This window comes from Schistosoma haematobium, chromosome 6 (genome assembly GCF_000699445.3).
Source record: "Schistosoma haematobium chromosome 6, whole genome shotgun sequence".
In the NCBI taxonomy this organism is placed as follows: Eukaryota; Metazoa; Platyhelminthes; class Trematoda; order Strigeidida; family Schistosomatidae; genus Schistosoma; species Schistosoma haematobium.
The window spans coordinates 5,418,995-5,440,002 of record NC_067201.1 but is presented as its reverse complement, the minus strand read 5'-3'; the positions used below and the strand labels follow the sequence as shown (position 1 = coordinate 5,440,002).

The following is a 21,008-nucleotide window of genomic DNA, read 5'->3' as shown; positions in this document are numbered from 1 at the left end:
GGATATAATTTTCTATTATCATTGGAATTAATTAGATAGGTTTCTATGTTAATCATTAATTTGTGACTTATTGACCATGGTGGCATGAATGAATCAATTTCCCAGTTTACATACAAATTTGGTTATCCACTAAATTCATTAAATGATGTATATTTATCTAGATATGATTAATGGATTTTTTTTAACATTTTACATATTACAGTCAAGAACTAACGGTTCAAATTAATATTTAATGACAATAGAGAATAAATATCAGCCTATACTAGATATGGTTTGAATTATTTTTTCTGGTTAGCGTTTCTTAACGAGTTAATTTTCTACAAGATGGGGTCACTAACCCTATGCCCAACCCTCCTCCTTTACCCGAGCTTCGGACCGGCAGTAACTCTAGAAGAGCTATATGCGGATATATGAGAAGGATTAATAACAACAGGAAAGGATTGCCCATGACAAGGTTGGATGGAGAGTGCTGGTGGATAGTCTATGCTCCTGCGCGAAAAGTAACAGGCGTAAGCAAGTATGCTACAAAAACGCTAGAATCCAGCATTAGGTATTCAGTCACACTGCCATCAACTACAAGTATGACATATAAAACCGACTATTTTGACAGTTCTTTAATTCTTAACAGAATCAACCGATTAATCTACTTTAATTAAACTGTCACATTGATCCTATATCGAAAACTAACCCATATAAATCAAATTTTCAACTACGGTAGCAACAACCCAAGAAGTCACGAAATCAACTGGGTACGAATTTTATTTAGGATGGAGATAACACATCGCAGCACTGTTGTAGTGTAGAAAAATGAAGGACAGTATCTAACGGGTATCCTTCTAAAAAAAACCCGCTATCTACCCGGTTTCATTAAAAAAATATTAATCCAACACATCCGGAGAAAAAAAATCGAAGATAGAAACCTACAAACAGATCATACTACCATATGTAAAAGACACATCAACAATTAAAACGAGATGATTGGAGGTGTTTGGAATAATTGTAGCATACAAATTAACTAAATCACTTCAATCAATCCTATACAGACCAAGAAACGAAATGACGAAATAAGAAAAAGCGAACATCATCTAAAAAACAATGTTCTAATTGCGAAAAACACTAAATCGGACAAAGTAGATGCCTCTTTTATTTTCGCCTTCATGGATATCAATTAACGGTCAAACATCACGGCACATCTTTTCATTCTACTGAAGAAATGTTAAGATCGTGGATAGAAGGGATACTAAGAACACCAGGGAATTTTTAAAAAAGCTTGGCACTCAAATCAACCAACAAAATTTTAACACATAGATATTGGTACAAGGAGGCACCAAATACATATGCGCCACACAGATCTCATTTCATTTGTGTGAGGGCTGTGATGCTCCCCGGGTTCCCAAACCGAAGCAAATGGTTTTCTTAGGAAACCACACACCTTCGACCTGAAGGTCTGATCCACAAGGCAGTGGAGCAACGTCAGGAGATGCAGTCCAATGGTAGCCAGTCAACAACAACTGTTTCATACGTCATTTGTTCCTTCAGAATCCTGGAGCCTGTGTGCACCATTGGTTTGGAATGAGGGTTTTCCAACTCCCCTAGGAGGTGGACTCTCCATGTCCACCAACCCGCTTAAAGCAATAGACATTCGCTTTTCGTCCTCTCAATTTCGTAAAAAACACCCGCGCAACGAGAAGGCAGTGAGTAGGACTTCCCTGGCAGAGGCTATATACGCGTCGCCATGTCAGCATTTCGAGAGGGAGAGCGGACTCTCCCCACTCTCGGCCGTACCAGGGCATTTAGGGGCAATCAACAAAAACATATAGGAATCCATCCAATTTGTTAGCCAATCAGAAAAATCATGGATACATATAAGATCAAGAATAACATCAAAAAGAGATATAATCAAGATTGAGGTTGACACAACAGCCTGTCAGTTGTATGTGAAGAAATTCGAATACTTCAAACTTCTACGTAAAGTTTGTGCTGATGATGTTGTTCAAAAGAACAATACAACCTTTAAGACTAAATCATACAGTTTAAACAATAAAACCGTATCAAAAAACATGGATACTTAATTTGAAAAACTACTAATAAAAGATTTAAAACATTAAAAAGAAAACTATTTTAAAGAATCCAATCATATTAGCTACAAACTATACATATAACAATGTATAAAAGGTCTAAGGGAAATATGTACAGACTAGTTTGAAAATATAAAATAATTTACAATTTAAATTATTTTTTCACCTTCTAATTCTAATTTTTTCGGATACCACATTGCTTCAGCTAATTTATGTTGTTCTTTAATCATTGAACGTAGATATTCACGAGCTATGAATAGATCATCTTCACTTAATTTTTCTTTGGCTTCTTTAGAATGTAATAGTTTATTATGAGCATGATAAATTTTATCCATTTCATGAATTGTCTGATGTAATAATTCTTGTCCTATTTTGATGACATAATATTGTTTTGATCAGAAATGAAGAAAAAGAAAGAAAGGAGAAAATAAAAGAGATAAAAGAAAATACTGTACTAAATGCAATTTTTTTAAATCGTTTTACTGATATTTTGGTGTGAGCTACTTATATCCACATAAGTAGTATATAACGATAGTCAGTCGGTTAGTAACAAAGTAGAACTTCGTACGTACGTATATCAGTTCGAGTTGTCATACCACATTAGCACAGAGATGCAGTTATCGATTCAAATCCTGTAGTGGTAGAGGAAGTAAAAGTATGAGCAGTAATCGGAAACATTAGGGTTTGTAGATAAATTTAGAAAGAGAAAAAAAGGGATAAGAATTCAGAAGTTTAGAATTCGGGAGGACACAAAGAGTGGATGCACCTGCACCATTATAAACGATTTTAAGCCATGTCATTCAAGGTTTCTAACCATCGGTTACTATCGTCTCGCAAATCCCAACAAGGGTAGTCTACACCTACCAATATGGCTTAGTCCACGTTTCAGTGACTTCCTAGATTTGTGCCATGTTTTGATCTGGCCAACTCAACCTTTCTTCCAATCTACTCCTACACCATGAAACATCGCACGTCGTGGCAGTCGTTGGTTGAGTATACGTATCAAATGCCCCAGCCATCTCAACTAATGAAGCTTCACTACTTCATCAATTGATTTACCATCCTTATCTAGTACCCGTTTCCTAACAACTGCATTACTTACTTGTTGGTCCCAGGATATATACGAGCAATTCTTCGAAAACACCTATGATCAAATACTAGAGACCGACGAATAACGATGGTCAGGAATAGAATGTGTTTCAGTAGAAGATCGAGAATGAAATAACGGGAACGGAAAGCAATTGGTATGAAAATGCAGGAACAATGAAATCTCAGACGACGTACTGATATTTGTAAAAGGAACGGTAAACTTTGAGACAATGGATTGATATTTTGCAAATTAAGTATTTACCGTATGATGCTCAGATTTTAGTAAGATATTCTGTAATTTCGCGTTCAAATACATTAGGTTGTCTCAACTCGTGTTGTTATTCAATATAAAGAAAGAATTAAGCCTGATTATGAAAAGAGCAAGAACAAAGATTCTAGCAGAATAGCATGAATTGATTTTATTTCGTAGGCTCTCGTCAGCTGCTCACAACCTGTGATATTTAAAAATCATAATTACATAATGGGTTCAAATTGCTTACATGAGAGGGGTTGTTTAGAAGTTGAATTGAAGATATATTCATAAAGTATATCGTGGGTGTAAATGAAATTAATAGACTGAATATTGTAAAAATATACCTAATGTGAAAGAATATTCTACAACATTAATTGTGGCAACAGTTCAAGAGGGGGTTAGAAACAATTGATTACATAATGAATAAACATTGATAGGAATATAGTGAGTAGAGTTCAGTTGAAAGATTATTAATTTGAAAGATAGTTGAAAAAAATAATATCAATGGTGCAATAAATACAAAGAAAAAAATTTAAGGTGCAGTGAAGAAATATTTGTCACCAGGGCAAGGAAAGGTTAACAACCGTCTCCTTTCGAACACATAGGTCAGATTTTTGACGCCTGATGGCAACGACTTCAGCAAACTTCAGAAGACTGGAGTTTGGCTGCTTACTAATCACCTTAAAGGATCGCAAGGTATTTACCTGATGTTCTATATCAAGGAAATGTTTGATGATTGCACTGTTTAGTCTTTCTTTCCCTTGTTCTAAGACTTTTTGGAACATGTTCAAAAAATCTAAGATATGCTCTCCTCTCAGTTCGGTCAATGTAGCTGCTTTGGCAGGTACACGTAAATTTATAAATACAGTTGGCGGTAACATGAAAGGGGTGCTTGTCGACCTTTGATTGGGTTATTGAACATGTTGTTTTATAGGGAATTAGAAGTTTAGCAGCCGAATAAGTTCTGGCTAGCGCAGTGTTCAGTCTCCTGTTGATTGTTCGTGCGACGTTATCACCTTTAAAGTTAAGATTTATATATACTGGCTTTTTATTAACCGTAGTTATTTCCGTCTTGTTTTCTTTGGACTTTTTATATTTGCCAATAAACTTTTGTGGATAAAAGTTGTCTTTTAGACATTTTTCTACGTTCATTAATTCTTCTTCCAGTTTGTCAGTGGTACATATCTTTTCTACCCTGTAAAATAGTGTTTTATTCAATGCCCATGGGGTATCTTTAAAACACGGTCCTTAAACAGGCAATTAGTGAAACAACGGAATACTCCAGATGCGTGGACGACACATTTATTATCTGTAACAATAAACAGCATGCAATCCACCTGCTAAAACTTTTCAATAATGCTCACACTAACATACATTTTACTATGGAGCACGAACAGAACGACGTTCTACTTTCTTGATGTTGTCATAAAACGCAGGGGAGACGGGACAGTCCAACGTTCAGTTTATAGAAAAAGTAATTGAAATGGCCTTTACCTAAATTTCAATAGTTTTAGTTCAATTAGTTACAAAAAGGCATTGAATAAAACACTATTTTACAGGGTAGAAAAGATATGTACCACTGACAAACTGGAAGAAGAATTAATGAACGTAGAAAAATGTCTAAAAGACAACTTTTATCCACAAAAGTTTATTGGCAAATATAAAAAGTCCAAAGAAAACAAGACGGAAATAACTACGGTTAATAAAAAGCCAGTATATATAAATCTTAACTTTAAAGGTGATAACGTCGCACAAACAATCAACAGGAGACTGAACACTGCGCTAGCCAGAACTTATTCGGCTGCTAAACTTCTAATTCCCTATAAAACAACATGTTCAATAACCCAATCAAAGGTCGACAAGCACCCCTTTCATGTTACCGCCAACTGTATTTATAAATTTACGTGTACCTGCCAAAGCAGCTACATTGACCGAACTGAGAGGAGAGCATATCTTAGATTTTTTGAACATGTTCCAAAAAGTCTTAGAACAAGGGAAAGAAAGACTAAACAGTGCAATCATCAAACATTTCCTTGATATAGAACATCAGGTAAATACCTTGCGATCCTTTAAGGTGATTAGTAAGCAGCCAAACTCCAGTCTTCTGAAGTTTGCTGAAGTCGTTGCCATCAGGCGTCAAAAATCTGACCTATGTGTTCGAAAGGAGACGGTTGTTAACCTTTCCTTGCCCTGGTGACAAATATTTCTTCACTGCACCTTAAATTTTTTTCTTTTGTATTTATTGCACCATTGATATTATTTTTTTCAACTATCTTTCAAATTAATAATCTTTCAACTGAACTCTACTCACTATATTCCTATCAATGTTTATTCATTATGTAATCAATTGTTTCTAACCCCCTCTTGAACTGTTGCCACAATTAATGTTGTAGAATATTCTTTCACATTAGGTATATTTTTACAATATTCAGTCTATTAATTTCATTTACACCCACGATATACTTTATGAATATATCTTCAATTCAACTTCTAAACAACCCCTCTCATGTAAGCAATTTGAACCCATTATGTAATTATGATTTTTAAATATCACAGGTTGTGAGCAGCTGACGAGAGCCTACGAAATAAAATCAATTCATGCTATTCTGCTAGAATCTTTGTTCTTGCTCTTTCCAAAATGTTAAAGGGAGTTATGTGTATGAAATAAGCCTGATTACTTAGATCTTAATTTCATTAGCATGTGTATATGAGTGACCTACCTACAGAACATGTATCTTGAAATGATTTCTGTTTTAAATGACACTACTAATCATGTTTATTCATACGATGGATATTTATTAGATACATGTGCAAGAAATATTACCAGAGATTAGAAACCTATTCTGACGTTGGTTGTTACGTCTTTCGAAATCAATTTAATCAAAGATTTCGGTTGACAAATATGTCTTGTGAACAGTTATCAATCGGTCACATTGTATTGTTGCATGTCATCTGCTTTATTAGCAGTTTATCTATTTATTTTCATGATGTAAGGCCTGTTCATCATCAGAAAACTTATAACCCTTCTTAATCATATGCATTATATGTATAATACTAATGAGTATCTGTTAATTCGTGGTATGTTTTTGATGCTTATGTTCAGTAGGTTAGTTAAAAATCTGTTCTATATTTTATTAGTTTGCGTAATTAATATTTTTCGGCTATAATTACTCACTTTATTCGCTTTTTGTACACCTTAAACGTTCGGTATTTGAAGCTGATTTTATTATACCTGTTACGATGTGGTAGAAGTGAATCGGTAATGGTTGTTTTGTCTCTACTATTTATCCTTGATTATTCATACAAGGTCTGTGAAATAAATCTAAGTTGGGTTCCCATGGTTTCCGGTGAAACTCAAAAAAGTCAGGAAATTCATAAAATAGTGAGCGCTATTTATGGAGATAACTCAATGAAGAAAATAGCTCTTTCCAGATAGAACAACTGTTTGAATGAGACCCGTGAAAGATACACGAATGATGTAAAGCTAGGATCAACACCGACCTACTATGACGAAAATATTGAACGTATGCCTTCTAGTAAGCAATTAAATGGATATGGAAAGAGCGTACGCCTTTTGTGGCCCAATACCTGGCTCCAGTTATATCGTATGACGATTTCTATCGAAATATACATCCCGGCAACTTCGTATATAATTATAGACTTCAATCGTGTTAGTGAATAACGGAATAAAATAAGTCAAATGCGAGAATGGATTTCGAATACGTACATTTCGTACAATCGTTGATTCAGACTGACGATCAGAGAAACGAAGCGCATCGGAATGACGGGCAGTGGAGAAGGTAAGTGAGCTAAACGGCTTTAGCAAACATATAACGATAACATAGCTAAGAAGTTTGACTACTGGCAAAATTGAGGGACAATAAAAACGAATACAGAAAAAGTGTAGTGCTACAAACAGCGATTATTTTGACAAGGATAAGACTAGTGTACCTTAAAGCTGGTAAAATAAAGCTTTTATGACATCCGTTTGTTTACTTATCGGAGAAACTACGTACTTGTTGACTGATAAATAATCCAATATCATATTTTTCTTCGACGCATATACAAATAACAGTTTTAACTTTCTGATACATATTTGTAGAGGAGTACTTTTTAGAAGGCTGAAAAACAGACGTTTGGGACCTTTTTAGTAACGATATCAATGAAATCGGTTAATAATAATAATTATTATTATTATCATAAGAAGACAAAGACGGTCAAACACTGAGTCGCTAAACATCTTCAAATCGAAGAGGCCACATTTCTAAAGAATAGAGTAACACAGAGCCGATTGTTGAATTGCAGACACGACCTTTCACAACCAGACTAATATCACGAAGGCGCCGAAGATGGCTCTGATTGGAGTAGACCGCTCTGGCTTTCAATATACGTGAATTGATCTCATCACTCACAAAACCACCAGCACTTAAACAAATATAATATAGGGCTTTCAAGATGCTCATAAACCTCTCAGATATACACTTCTTCAACAAACAATCCCAGAGAACAGTCCTGTCCAACGAATCCAAGGCGCCCCTGATGTCAAGAAACACTACGATTGTTGGCCTGTATTAAGTATGACGGTGTTCTAACATTCGGGGAAGGGTGAAAATATGATCAATACATCCACGAACAGGACGAAAATCAGCCTCTCCTCGCGAGTTAATCTTTCTCCAGTTTTGAACAGTCTACGGAATATGGCAGAAGTCAATTATTTGGACGCGATCGGAAGTAGACTTATCCCCCGATGGTTGTTACAGAAACGACGTGAACCCTTTTTAAAGATAGGGACAACTATCGAATCACTCCATGATGTTGGAACACTCTAGTTGCTAGACCTTTTGTTAGCGGGACATAGACTGGATTAAAGCATGCTCAATGCATGATTGCTTTGGTGCACGCTGATTGGCTAATTCTTATCCAATCAGCACTAGTCGATAGTTGGAGAATACTCTGGAACCTTCTTATGTAAAAACTATAAATATACTGACGTTTTCCCTATTGTGCTTCTGACTTGCTTCTTGCTTCCATCTAACCTTGTTATTTGGAATATAATCTCCTTCCTGTTCAACCGTGTTCTGATTTGGGGACTTGTCGAGTGAATCGGTGTCCAAGAATACTAAGCAATAGGAATAGCTGGGTCATTACCGTAAGAGAGAGAGTTATAACACCTTTGTAAACAGATCAGTCGATTCCTTAACTAGAAGGTCGCCACCATCTTTAAAATGGATTGGAGGTAAGTCATCTGGGCCTGGTGATTTGTGGCGCTTCATGAATTGAAATTCCTTGCGGACTTTCGCCTCGGTACGTGAATCAGCCGTCACCAGCCGTGGAGGAAAGGATAGTCTGACTGATGTCGCCGGAGTGGCAGACCAGATTAACTGTTCCTCGAAAAACTATGCCCATCGTCTAAGACGTCGGTAGATATTGATTGGCATTCTATCAACTTCACAGTTCGTTCCGCTCACAACAGACTTCTTGTTACCAGGATCTTGGATGAGTTTAGAAAGCTTCCGGTAGTCACCAGATGCACTTGCTGCTTTCAACTCGTTAACACGCTCCGATCACCAGCTTTCTAGGTCTTTACACAAGGTTTGGATAACTTCATTACGTAACAATCTTTGTTTACCGTCAAACACGTGGTCACCAAGAGAAGACCAACATGCCTCAACGAGGCCATATCATTACTCCAAAAGGAGTAGCAGTTTCATACACAGCCATGCAGACGGTGGCTGATCGCGATATGATCAATCTGATTCTAGGTTTGGTGTGTAGAGGGAGGACACCACGCAACATATCAGAGGTCACTGTCCCAATAGTTAGTGCTGACCAGAAACAGGTAGTCTGCCCAAAGCTGCAGTAAACAGTCACCGTTATCCGACCTACAACCAACAAGTCCCCATAGGCTGCACAAACGACCCTCTCCTTTGCCTGGACACCCAACTTGTGCATTCAAACCTCCACTTGGTACTATAATATCTGTTGAACAGGCTTTCTGGAGATCATTTGACTAGTGGCATGACTCATCTTTGATTGTATTCGAGTTGCAACCTGTCGGAACGTAGGTGGAGATAACGAAAATTCATCACTACCCAAACCTACTTTTTCTCACTTTGAAGGAGCTTTCTAATCTGAAAGCGTATAATCGACCGTTGATGGGGATCTAATCGATTAGTGGTGCTTCAACTGTAGTGCTTGGTTCGAAGTGACAGATGGAGAGCTAATCTATAGCGCCTCATTAGTCCTGGATATGGGTCTCGGATAGACAGCAGACATCGGCGTCAGAACGTGCTGAAATATGATCAACCCTAGCTGTTGTCCGATCTGTATTTGTGTGGGAACGTTGAGGGGTGCCTGTTTGAATGGCATACGTGGTTTCAGAAAGGCTGATTGGGAATTTGTATTCGATGATGAAATTCAACTTTCGACTATCGTGACTTGAGATCTTTCAAGTTATGATTATCACTGAATCTGTGTACGGGCTAAGATACTGCCCGTGTACCCAGGTCGAAGGTGGTCTGCCTAAGAGGATACTCCCGAGCCTTTGACCTAGAGATCTAATCTACAAGGGAGTGGGGCGACGCTAGGAGGTGCAATTCCATCGTAGCCGATCGTCAACAATAGGTTTGCACGCCATTCGTTCCCTCGGGATCCACTAGTTTGGAATTAGGGCTTCCCAACTCACTTAAATGGATCTTCCGTATCCACCAGCCCGCTTTAAGAGCCGAACATTAGCTTCCCGTCCTCTTAATTTCGTGAGCGGAACCCCCGCCGTGAGAAGGCAGAGGAGTATGACTTTTTTGGCGGTGGCTATGAACGAGTGGTCGTATGAGAGTACTTCGAGAGGCAGGGAGAGTGAACTCTCTTCACATTCGGCCGTACCAAGGCATTTGGGGACCGTTTAGTAAACGTGACTAAATAAGGTAAAAATATAATATTCAGGATTCTGTTAACATAGTTTTTTATGTTACCTATTGATGAGTACTTTGTACACAAACTAACCTTGAAGCAGGGCTCTTTGACGAGATTCCTGGGTAATAACAGTATTTAATTGTATGGTAAATGTACATTCATTAACTGACTGAACCCTGTTTTCCCCAGAACCATCTTTACATGGATCTAAAAAGGAAATTACTGCCTTCCGAGCAGGAACAAAAAGTTCAGGTCTGCCAGTAAGATCGACGAGAAGATAGTGATTCCCTACATTTGCTCTGTTATGAGAATTGTTTGAGGTTATGTTTTGGTGCATATTATTTTGCAGGATTATATTCGCCACTTGACCAAGTTTTACATTTAGTTCAGGAAGCTATAAAATGGACAGATTACATAGAGGGAGTCAAATAGTAGAATAAAAATGGATTAGATATTTACAAGTAAAATAATAGCGAACTTGTTTATGCCATGTCTACCATGTATTAGTTTGCAGAAGAAATTAAGTAGATTATTGTAACTAATTAACGAAAGCAATGAGTCTTGAAGAATTTAGTTATGACTGTTTTATAGTTAGCATCAGTTAAACAGAACTAAGTAACTGATTGTCTATTAGATAATTTGTACATATACATTGATATAATTATCAAGAATTCAGTCTAGCAGTTCAATCACAATTTCATTGCTATATTAGCGATCTACGAAACCTTCAATCTCCTGTCACTTACGTTTAAAATTACTTCGAATTATCTTTAATTTTATTGCATTGTACTTTAACGCACTGTTTTACCGGTCAGTTGTGATGCTGTTTTGCTATTATTGCACTTAGAAACCTCTGCTAATAATTCGGTTAAATTAGCACTAAACAACTGAGCATTCGCATCACTGTTCATTATCAACATCAATAAGATTTCTGTATCAGTGCTGAGAATTATGTCACTAATATATTCATTTTCTGCTTACTTCATGAGGTCATTATAGTGGATGACTGTTGAATTAAGCGTTTTCATATGACAAGCTAACGGGAATATGATATAAACCCTGTTCTTCTATTAGTATACTTTATGAAAATGAGTAAAGGTTTACAATTTTCCACTTTATTAAAGAATATGATGGGAAAATGACACCACCATATATATAGTAAACTCTTCCTACAAGTGATACCTCTGCAAATATACTATCTAATGGAAAATATATGGGATTTAGAAATATTAAGCGAATAATATCTTATACATGTTGAATGTGAATAACAATATAATAATGTGAAGAAAGCAAGCGCAAAAACGTTCGCGGAATACTAAGAATTTATTGCATCCCGTCGCCTGATCAGCGACATACGAGCTATGTTTCATTATTACTAATTATTAGCATGATGTTCAATTTGAAAAATGAAGCGTCAATAATGAATAGGTTGTTTGTAACGCAAACAAAAATGGGAATTAAACTTTTTAACAGGCTTTTATAACTGTTTACGGTTATAACCTTAAGCTATTTAAAATATCACTACACGATAAAAAAAATTGGGTGCCTAAAAAATATAGAATGAAAGTGAGGATGTGTAAGTTTAGCTCACTAGATTGTGACTACAACTGACTGAAAAAGAAGGGGCAGGTACATTTAATTCGCCTCTATTACCAAAATAGATTAATGCTAACCAATAACTCTTTGAGAATACAAAGGTCAAGCTTAAGCCTTATGACTGCTATAGTCCTCGAGAATCGGACTGGACTATTAACTAATCACTTTGTATAAGTTCATTGCGTCAACCTTATGCCATATGTCCAGCTGCTGATGCGCTATTGAACTAAGAAGGTTATTTAGAGTTTGGAGATGTAGATTCGTTGGAATATTTTGAGCAAAACGAGTGAATGCTCACCTTTCTTCGCTTCCATGTACATGTAAAGCGATATATTTAATTGGAAGTGATATGACGGATGGTTTTCTGCTTTTGTTTGTACGACTAAGCGGAGTGTGGTGTATGCACGACGTTTTCGTATAATTCTAGTGGCTGGTCGAGTCTATGTAGACTGGTGAAGCAACTTACAGTAATTAAATTGTTCCGCTCTGAAAGTGCAAACTAAGGAATATACCTTCAATCAAAAGCGACTGAGAACTAAATTGTGGGTTAAAAGGTCAACATTTGTGAACATAGTGGAATCAAGTGACCGGATATCTTAAGTTGATATAAAACCATATACTTACCATAATATCGAAAAATATCTGTGGAGTCATTCTTAAACTTAAACGCTGGACTAAGGAGTTTTGAAAACGTGACAAGATATTCTGAAATTCTTTGTTCATTTTATCCTCTTTTACAAGTGATAAAACTTCTGCAGTGATATCACTTCGATCAAATTTTTTAACGTTTTTCACATGTGCCCCTTTAGATTTCCAGCGTATTGTTGGGTGTAAAACCCAATTGTGTGAACATACTGGATCAAAGATGCTTCCTTTCCAAATCGACGACTGAGAAACTCTGACTAAGGAAGAGCTAACCTTTTGAAGTGACAATAGCCGATTCATGGTTATTGAAATACTTTATTCGATGCAGTCCAGAATTGTAGACGGCGAAATTTATGCAACTCGTTATAGATGAAAACCATACAAATCAATATATCGATGAGCCAACAACAGCAAACTCTGGGAAAAGTAATGAAAACGAATGTGGTAGAATGCGAAACAACAAGTAAGAATGAAGCCTTGTGAAAAACTGTAAGACTTCGTAAAACAAACTTATATCCAGCATCCAAATTGAATACGTATAGACCAACCCAAAACTGTAATCAATCTTAGTCAACTGGGTTGATCTACTGAATGCCACTTGGTTTGCTTCACTTGCATTATTTATCTATTTAAACACATAAACATTGGTACAAAGTGGCACCAGATACATATGCGCCACACAACCAGTCAATAACAACGTAGAACTTCGTACGTAAGTACATCAGTTCGAGTTGCCACACCACATTAGCACAGAGATGCAGTTGTCGATTCAAATCCCGTAGTGGTAGAGCCACACAATAACAATGTGAAGAGATAAAGAATGTAAGGTGCGTATAAGAAAAAGGGAAACAATAGCGAACAGAAATTAGTGTACGATAGTGAAGTAGTAATAATGAGGGAGAGTTTAATTAGCAAAAGTACAGCCAGAGAGAATTCTTCTAGTTAAAGTTAGGTCCTTTTTTATGAAGTAAAAAATAAAGTTAAAGCAGGATCGCCACTGGCTTCTATTCTGAGCCATGTCTCTAACCAGTGTTGCACTATCTCTAGGACCCCAACCAGGGATTTGTGAAGGACCGACAGAAGCCAGTCATGTACGACTTTCATACACTGACCAATTCACCGCCTTTCTCAACCAACCCCAGCGTCGGCAAACGATGCACGACGTGGAATTCTCTGAGACGACATTCGTAGCTGTGCCCGAACACGCGATGCCGAACATCTGTATTAATAACACGGTATTACCGCCAAATATCAGCAATCCTTCGGAGACAACGATGACCAAACACAGAGAGTCGTCTAACATCCACTCGGAGAGGCCAGGTTTCACAAGCATAGAGCAAATCTGCTCTCACCGATGCGTTGTAGCAAGACCAACATCACGAAGGCGCCAGAGGTGGCTCCGATTGGCGTAGGCTCCTCTGGCTTTCATTATACGTGAATTGATCTCATCACTCACGCAACCACTAGCAGTTACACAGATACCCAGATACACGAACATCTCGACTACTTCTATCCGCTCAATATCCAGAGTGAGTGAAGGTTCAGGGCCCTGCCAGTCTTGTAAAATTACTTTGCGCTTAAAAGGTGCAAAGCAAATACCACACCTACGGACACTAATTGCCAACTGATTAAGTGCGGATTGCACGACTTAGGTATGATCACACAGTAAGACATCATCCGCATACTCAAGGTCGAGAAATATTTCTCCAGGCAACAGATCCACACCGCCATTCCCTCCATCAATCAGAGCTGTTTCCAGAACGTCGTCGATAGCAAAGTTGAGGAAGAATGGTGAGATTGGGCAAAATTGGCCAACCTCACGGCTTGAATGGATTACATTACAAGATAATGATTATTCTTGAAAATAAAGGTGTAACTAAATTGAAAGGAGACATAATATATAGTCTAAAGACAGGAGCTAGATTTTTCAGAATAGTTAACTCCCGAAGTGATGTGATTTTAGAAATGAGTGGTAGTGTTTAATAAGGTACACAACAAACTGAAATTTAGTAAACTACTTTGCTCTATCATGGTATAAAGTTTGTGAGAACGAAATACTTTGATTACAACCGCTCTGTAAGATTAAATGTTTGTGAGATATCAATTGCTTTATATTGATACCTGGTGAATAGGCTTTCAACTAAATCAGAAATATAGGACTGAATAACTAAGAAAGCAAATGAGGATCCATTTCAACTACTATTTAGCCCCATTCATATTCTTAAACATTATTCCACGAAAAGTGAACAACTTATACCTAGTAGTTTTCTAGCGTGCAGATATGTACATGGGAAGGTTGCAGTTACTTTTAGCTACTCATCAAAGAATTTACTGAATTCTCGTACTCGTGTTTAATCGAATTAACTGGCTACCGATTCCATAAAAATGATTAAATTCATATCACAGTTCAGTATGGCCACTGATATGTTGGCTTAGTGATCAAGACACATAACTTTAAATTCTATGCTCTAGGTCCTAGCCAAGTTACTACTTAGTTTAGACAGCCTAATGCTATAATAATCCGTCACACGAAAATATGGCCAGCTCGCCAATTTAACCCTGTGTCAATAGTAACAAAGGGAATAAGACGGATCGAAAAACACTTGTATAAAAATTGTTGGCAGAAAAGCTAATATCTGGAGAGTTTTGTAAGTTGGTCCGCTTTCGGAATTAGTACAAGTTTACTTTTGGAGGTGAATCGGATAAGATCAGGCAGAATCCAGATGAGAATAAAGGTTCTTAAATTTGCGTAAACTAAATATAAGTTCCCTCTGTCTGAATGATGAAGAATTATTCGTTTATATAACAACTACAACTAATTTACTTATTATAATTAATTACCACATGAACGAACAACTCAAAAGAACGCTACCTAGTGCCAAAGAAGAATAACTTAAGACAACGACAATACGTTCTAAGGGCCTAATAATATATAATATGAAGGTATGACATTTTAAAAATATAATCACCATCAAGTAATGCAGCTAGTGCCGACTTTCTTTTTATTTTGTCTTCTAGAGACATACTACGTCTCACTTGAGTGTCGGTATTGTTGCGACTACGAGCGCTACTTAACAGAAGATAAGATTGCTTCTCTGACCCTAGGATTACCTTGAGGGGTCTATATGGTCGGGGTTCGGCATTATCGTCGACCCTCTTACATATTCTCATCAATTTTTTGACCCGAACTCTTTTGGAGTTATCTGTTAAGGTGCTATGGATAAGTTTTCCGAGCTTTTCCAAACCATGGGCATGTCTAATTTTGGGATCAGGACCGTTTGACTCTAGCAGATTACTCACAATAATATTCGATGAGAATAAATTTTTCTCAGGCACGCCAGGGTCGAGTTCTGTCTTACTAACAGACTTTGGTAATGTATTTTGTGACTCAGAATAAAAGTTCACCAATGACTTGCCAACCAAGTGTCTACTGCTTGTAGCTTTTAATACTTTCACTTCCTTTTCTCTGTACTGCCGTCCGTTTCTCACCACTCAGGACAGCCACATTGGGACTATTAGGAACGTTGACCGTTTTATTCGTATCTTCAGTTTTTACTGAAGATCCATGACTACCCGTGTTAATATCAAATGACACTTCGCTCCTCGTTAGTCTTAACGGAAATTTTACTTTTCCGTCAATCACAGTCGGGTGTTTAATGCGTCCTGTAACAACACGTACTACATTGACACATTATTTACTGTCAGTACTCGTGTTACCAGCGCAACTACCATCATTCTTCTTACATTCCAAAGCTAACAGGCTCATAGCATGTTAGGCCGTAGCGTTCTCAATCGAATACACGCATTTGTCGCTGAAGGCCAACAATTCAAAATTGGCTGGGAAGAAAAACCATACTGTCTGTTCATCTTGATTGCGGAAGTCTATAGTTACCGTATAATTACCTTATAATATTCAGGATAAACGCGCTAGTTAATGACAGTAGTAATCGAGGAACACGGCGTGAAACATATTGCTTTTGGACATTAGTGTAGGACACACATTGAGAAAATCATCAAACTACACATCGAGACAAGCCCTATCTTAGAATCCTAAAGAGAACTGGAAAGGCCGAAGACCGAGGGATACGCAGCAGCCGGTGGACATCAAAAAGATGAATAGAAACTGGAGACAAGTGGGAAGAATTTATGAATGATGATGCTCGACCTATTCTCCTCTATGAGGGTTAATGGGCTTAAGTAAATAAGACAAAGACAACGCTTGGTTCGATGCGCCCGGTCGAGAAAAGTTCTGACTTCACCTGCCCATATTGTAGATTACTATTGCAGGTGGTATATTTAGAATGATTGGGAACCTACTCGAGTTAGACGGGAATTGTGTGAACAGTCAGCTAACGTCGAAGTCACACCTCGCGGTTATTACCTAGCCCAGATTACCCTTTCGTCGTAATGAGATACTATGGCTGCTTTGATGACCATGCAACACAAATGACTTTATTACAGAAATATGTTGGTGAGATCAGGTACAAGAAAAAGAGTGTAACTTTTGTGCTTGTGGGTATCCCTCGTTCTACTGATAAAAAACTAGACTAGCAATGAATAGTTCTTCATTTTAGCCCGCGGGTGGCACACAGTGGAGCAGGGAAATATCTGTTCAAACGCACAAAGCATTTCGGTATTCAATATAAGATAATAGGGAATATAATGCCTTTAAAAAATAAGGACGTGAATGAATATTTCAGCTTCACCTTTTGGCATATACTTAGTTGTTTAATGTCAACCCTTAATTGGTCAACTTAGGTTGCTACATGACTACTGCCTCATGGGCCAGTTCACGACATACAATTAACTGATGTGCGTCGGTCGCCCTTATCCTTGAAGAGGATCGGTGAAATGTTCGACGTTGAGTTACTCAACTGCCGAATGATTTGACTAGGGCCAAGTGATATTGCATTGACCGTACAACATCGTTAGTGGTAACCGTTGTTGCCGGAATAACCCAAAACAATCCTAGGGAATCATCATTAGATACTCTCAATTTTCATCAAATTACTATGCCTTCAATTACTGTCAACTAGAATACTATATTCAAGGAGGGGTATGATACATTTTTTAGGCAATAATAGTCTATATTCAGTGTTAGTTGTAGCGGTGAATAAATCCCCAAAATAAATAGCTCTGTAAGTCTTCGACATTGGGTGCTGACCACATTAGTTTAAATGGACTCACTCAGCTGAAGGCGCTCGGTCATGCATCCGCACCAGATCACGAGTGGGAACGCCATGCTCAACAACCCCTGCAATCGCCAGCCACATAAGATCAGACGATACTCGATATATTGATAGACTATCAAATATATCTTCTAACCTCCTCGCTTCTGTCTTTTGATTTTAATTGTTGGGTATTATTCATATTAGGTGTTACTGGTTAAAGCGTAATCAAACTTCCAATACCTGTGGCATCTTCATAGCGAAGTTTATTATTATGGATCTGACTAGCTTACTGGCTTTGGATACTTGGGATGCGCCAACTTTTTCACACGTTTCACCCCCTTATGCAACTGAATTGACAAGAAGGTATTCTGAATTCGGCAGACCTGTACAGTGCCGGTCTACAAATGCCTCAAGAGGGATGCATTATTGATGAAACAGTGACTGGGTAATGGCTAGGGGCAACAGCATATTTGACAATAGCTAGTAGTGGAGAAACGTCGGTCTTCCAGGGCTACTAAGTAGTGAAGCATCTCACGTAAGCTACATCAGAATATGTTCACTGCTCTCTGTTGTTCGTCCACAGTCACAGGTGCTCGTTAAAGGCGACTGGGTGAATATCTATGCCAAAATGCTTATTATTCTGTGAGTTACTCCTAGCAAATCATTTTGTGTGTGACCTGGAGAACTACCTAAAATGTCATTTTGACCGTGCTGATTTCCTACTCTGATGTTTCTTGTTCTTTACAACTTAATTGTAAAACAATTGATTCCACTTTTTCTTATTTGGTTCAATTTTATCATTTTATTGAATGTACAGATGCACACAATCTGGAATCAGTGGAATCTGTCATCAGAAATGTACTGCCTGAAGAGCTTAAAGGGGTACATGTCACGAAATTAATTAGACTCGGTAAATGGGTTGGTGGAGAGACCCAATCAAGAAGAGTTTCAAACTCGGTACTAGGGAATTTCGACGAAAGTGATGAAATATTGAATAACTCATACAAAACTCGTAATTCAAATATTTGCATCCAACCAGATTAGCCGCCTGTGGGTCGAATCAAATGGAAGAACGCTCTTACGGAGTTAAAACCTCGAAAACCAAATGACTAAACGAACCTTACGATTAAGAGCATTGAAGTGGTCAGGTCTTGGGAGCCATTGCCAATTAAATCACTGCATCATTGTTGTCACAGAAACGTGACTTGTCGTAGATAGTCTGTCTTCCCATCATTGCAGGTTACATCTGTATTAGAAGTGATCGAGTTATAAGCCGCAAGAGGGGAAGCATGCATGTGTGTGTTGTGCAGTTAAGTCTAGAAACGGTTTAGTGGCTATAGGAGGAATATACCGTGGTTTGTGTTGTCTTGCTGATGACTGTATTTTAAGACATATCTGTTCTTGTGGTAAGGCCGAATGTTGTCTCATCATTGGAGATTTCAACGCACCGCATATCAGCTGCACGGAGCTTACAGATTCAGGTGGAGGTTTCGATAGAGACCTATCAACCCTTATTTGGTGTGCACTTGTACAATGTATCGTAAAACCGACACACTTCGGTTTGGAGCATTATCCTTCATTTTCGGACCTTGTCCTCACACGGCACTGTGAGGATTTCATTTACATTCAGTGCCTTCCACCACTAGAGAATAATAACCACGTGGTGCTTTACTTTAAGTTTTGGACACACGGTATACAATGTATATCTGCTCCAGCCCGCCCCGAATTCTGAAGAGCCAATATGCCGGCAATAGTAGACTGCTATTCCTATTGACTGGTCGGTTGATGAGGATGCATCGATCGAAGACGAATGTGTTGTGACTTTATGGACCGCTAGTTATCACGTAACCTATTCGCCAATCAAGATACGACTTATTCGCTCTTATACTGTGCCAAACCAATGATGTTCGACTGGTCTGATCAGCCTGGCGTCCTATTGATACGTTGCTCGCCTAGCCTGTCCAGCTGAGTCCAGAGTGCCAATAACAGCTGCCACTATGAGAATCATTTATTTCAGACATACTGGGTTTATATACCAACCAAAGAGACTGAGACGCAGCATAAAATAGATAATAACATTCACAAATAAGTCAAAAAGTGGCTGAGAGCGTGGGGGATGGTAGTTAATAAACTGAGTATAACTTATGAACAGTAAATCGTACAATAATAATCTATAGGTCAAAACGAAGCTTATAATAAGGAGAAGATAGATATACATAATCTAACTACTGAATAGTTATACCATAAGAATATATAGATAATATTAGTCCATCAATAGGTCTCGTAGGTTACTCGTAATTTAATCTTTGCTGGGATATAACAGAATTGAATAAGTTTAAGGCTGCGTCGAGTCCGTAACGTCGCCGTTTATTCCACAGTCAACATGTAGGCTATCAATACGCACTGTATGGTATAATAAAGAAACCCGAAGGCTGTTGAAGCGCAGGAAACACTCCTCACACTTATTCTTTTCAACAGGACATGAACCATTTAAGCGTGAATGCCGAAAAATTCGGAATATATGTAAAAAAACATAGCTAGATGACGTATTATTAACGACAGTTGGCATATGATAACCCTATTTTCCCGAAGCGGTGGTTTTCGTACGTTAACCAGAGAACAAAACGTAGTGATGGTATTCACCCATCGCTGTTACACGGAAACTCAAATTTACTAGCTGAATCAGGTCTGACGAAATCTGAGAGTTTATCAAATTGTTTTACCGAAGTCTACTCTACATGTATTGTTAAGAATATTTGTCCTTATCACAGATATACCAGCTATCGGACCTGTACATGTGACTGAGGTAACTGTTCTTCTATTGAGCACTAACCTCAAACCTTGCGAGATATCGGGCCCTGATGAATTACATCCACGGCTGCTATTATCTCTTGTTAACATTATTTCAGAACCACTATCAATGCTCTCTGACATGTCCCCTTTACTCATTCAAATCTCTAGGGATTGAAAAGACGCTATCGTCAGTCTTATATTTAGAGATAGTCGGAGACAGATCGCATCTATATACCAACCCATCAGTCTAACCGGCATAGTCGTAGTCAAATAGATTCGTACAATCTGTTAAATCCCGAGCAACACGGGTTTCGAAACAAACATTCATGCTTGACCAACTTATTGCTAGAGATGATTGAATAGCAGCATTAGATAACGATATGATACTCATAGACTTTACCTAAACGTTTGACAAGGTTTCACACTTAAGTTTTATGCAAAAGCTGTCGAGATTCGGAATTACAGGTGCAG

At 37.9% G+C, this 21,008-nt stretch overlaps 1 protein-coding gene across 1 annotated transcript; it reads right to left on the bottom strand.

The window, feature by feature from the left end:
• Window positions 1–290: 290 nt before the first annotated feature.
• On the bottom strand, window positions 291–16,385 carry MS3_00008381 (uncharacterized protein). The gene is made up of 4 exons (XM_051216734.1): window positions 12,553–16,385; window positions 10,423–10,726; window positions 7,437–7,541; window positions 291–2,445 (listed from the first exon to the last, which is right to left on the bottom strand). Exons 1-3 carry the CDS (start codon window positions 12,871–12,873, stop codon window positions 7,534–7,536), a joined length of 633 nt encoding a protein of 210 aa, XP_051065336.1. The 5' UTR covers window positions 12,874–16,385; the 3' UTR covers window positions 291–2,445; window positions 7,437–7,533.
• Between the last annotated feature and the right edge of the window lie 4,623 nt (window positions 16,386–21,008).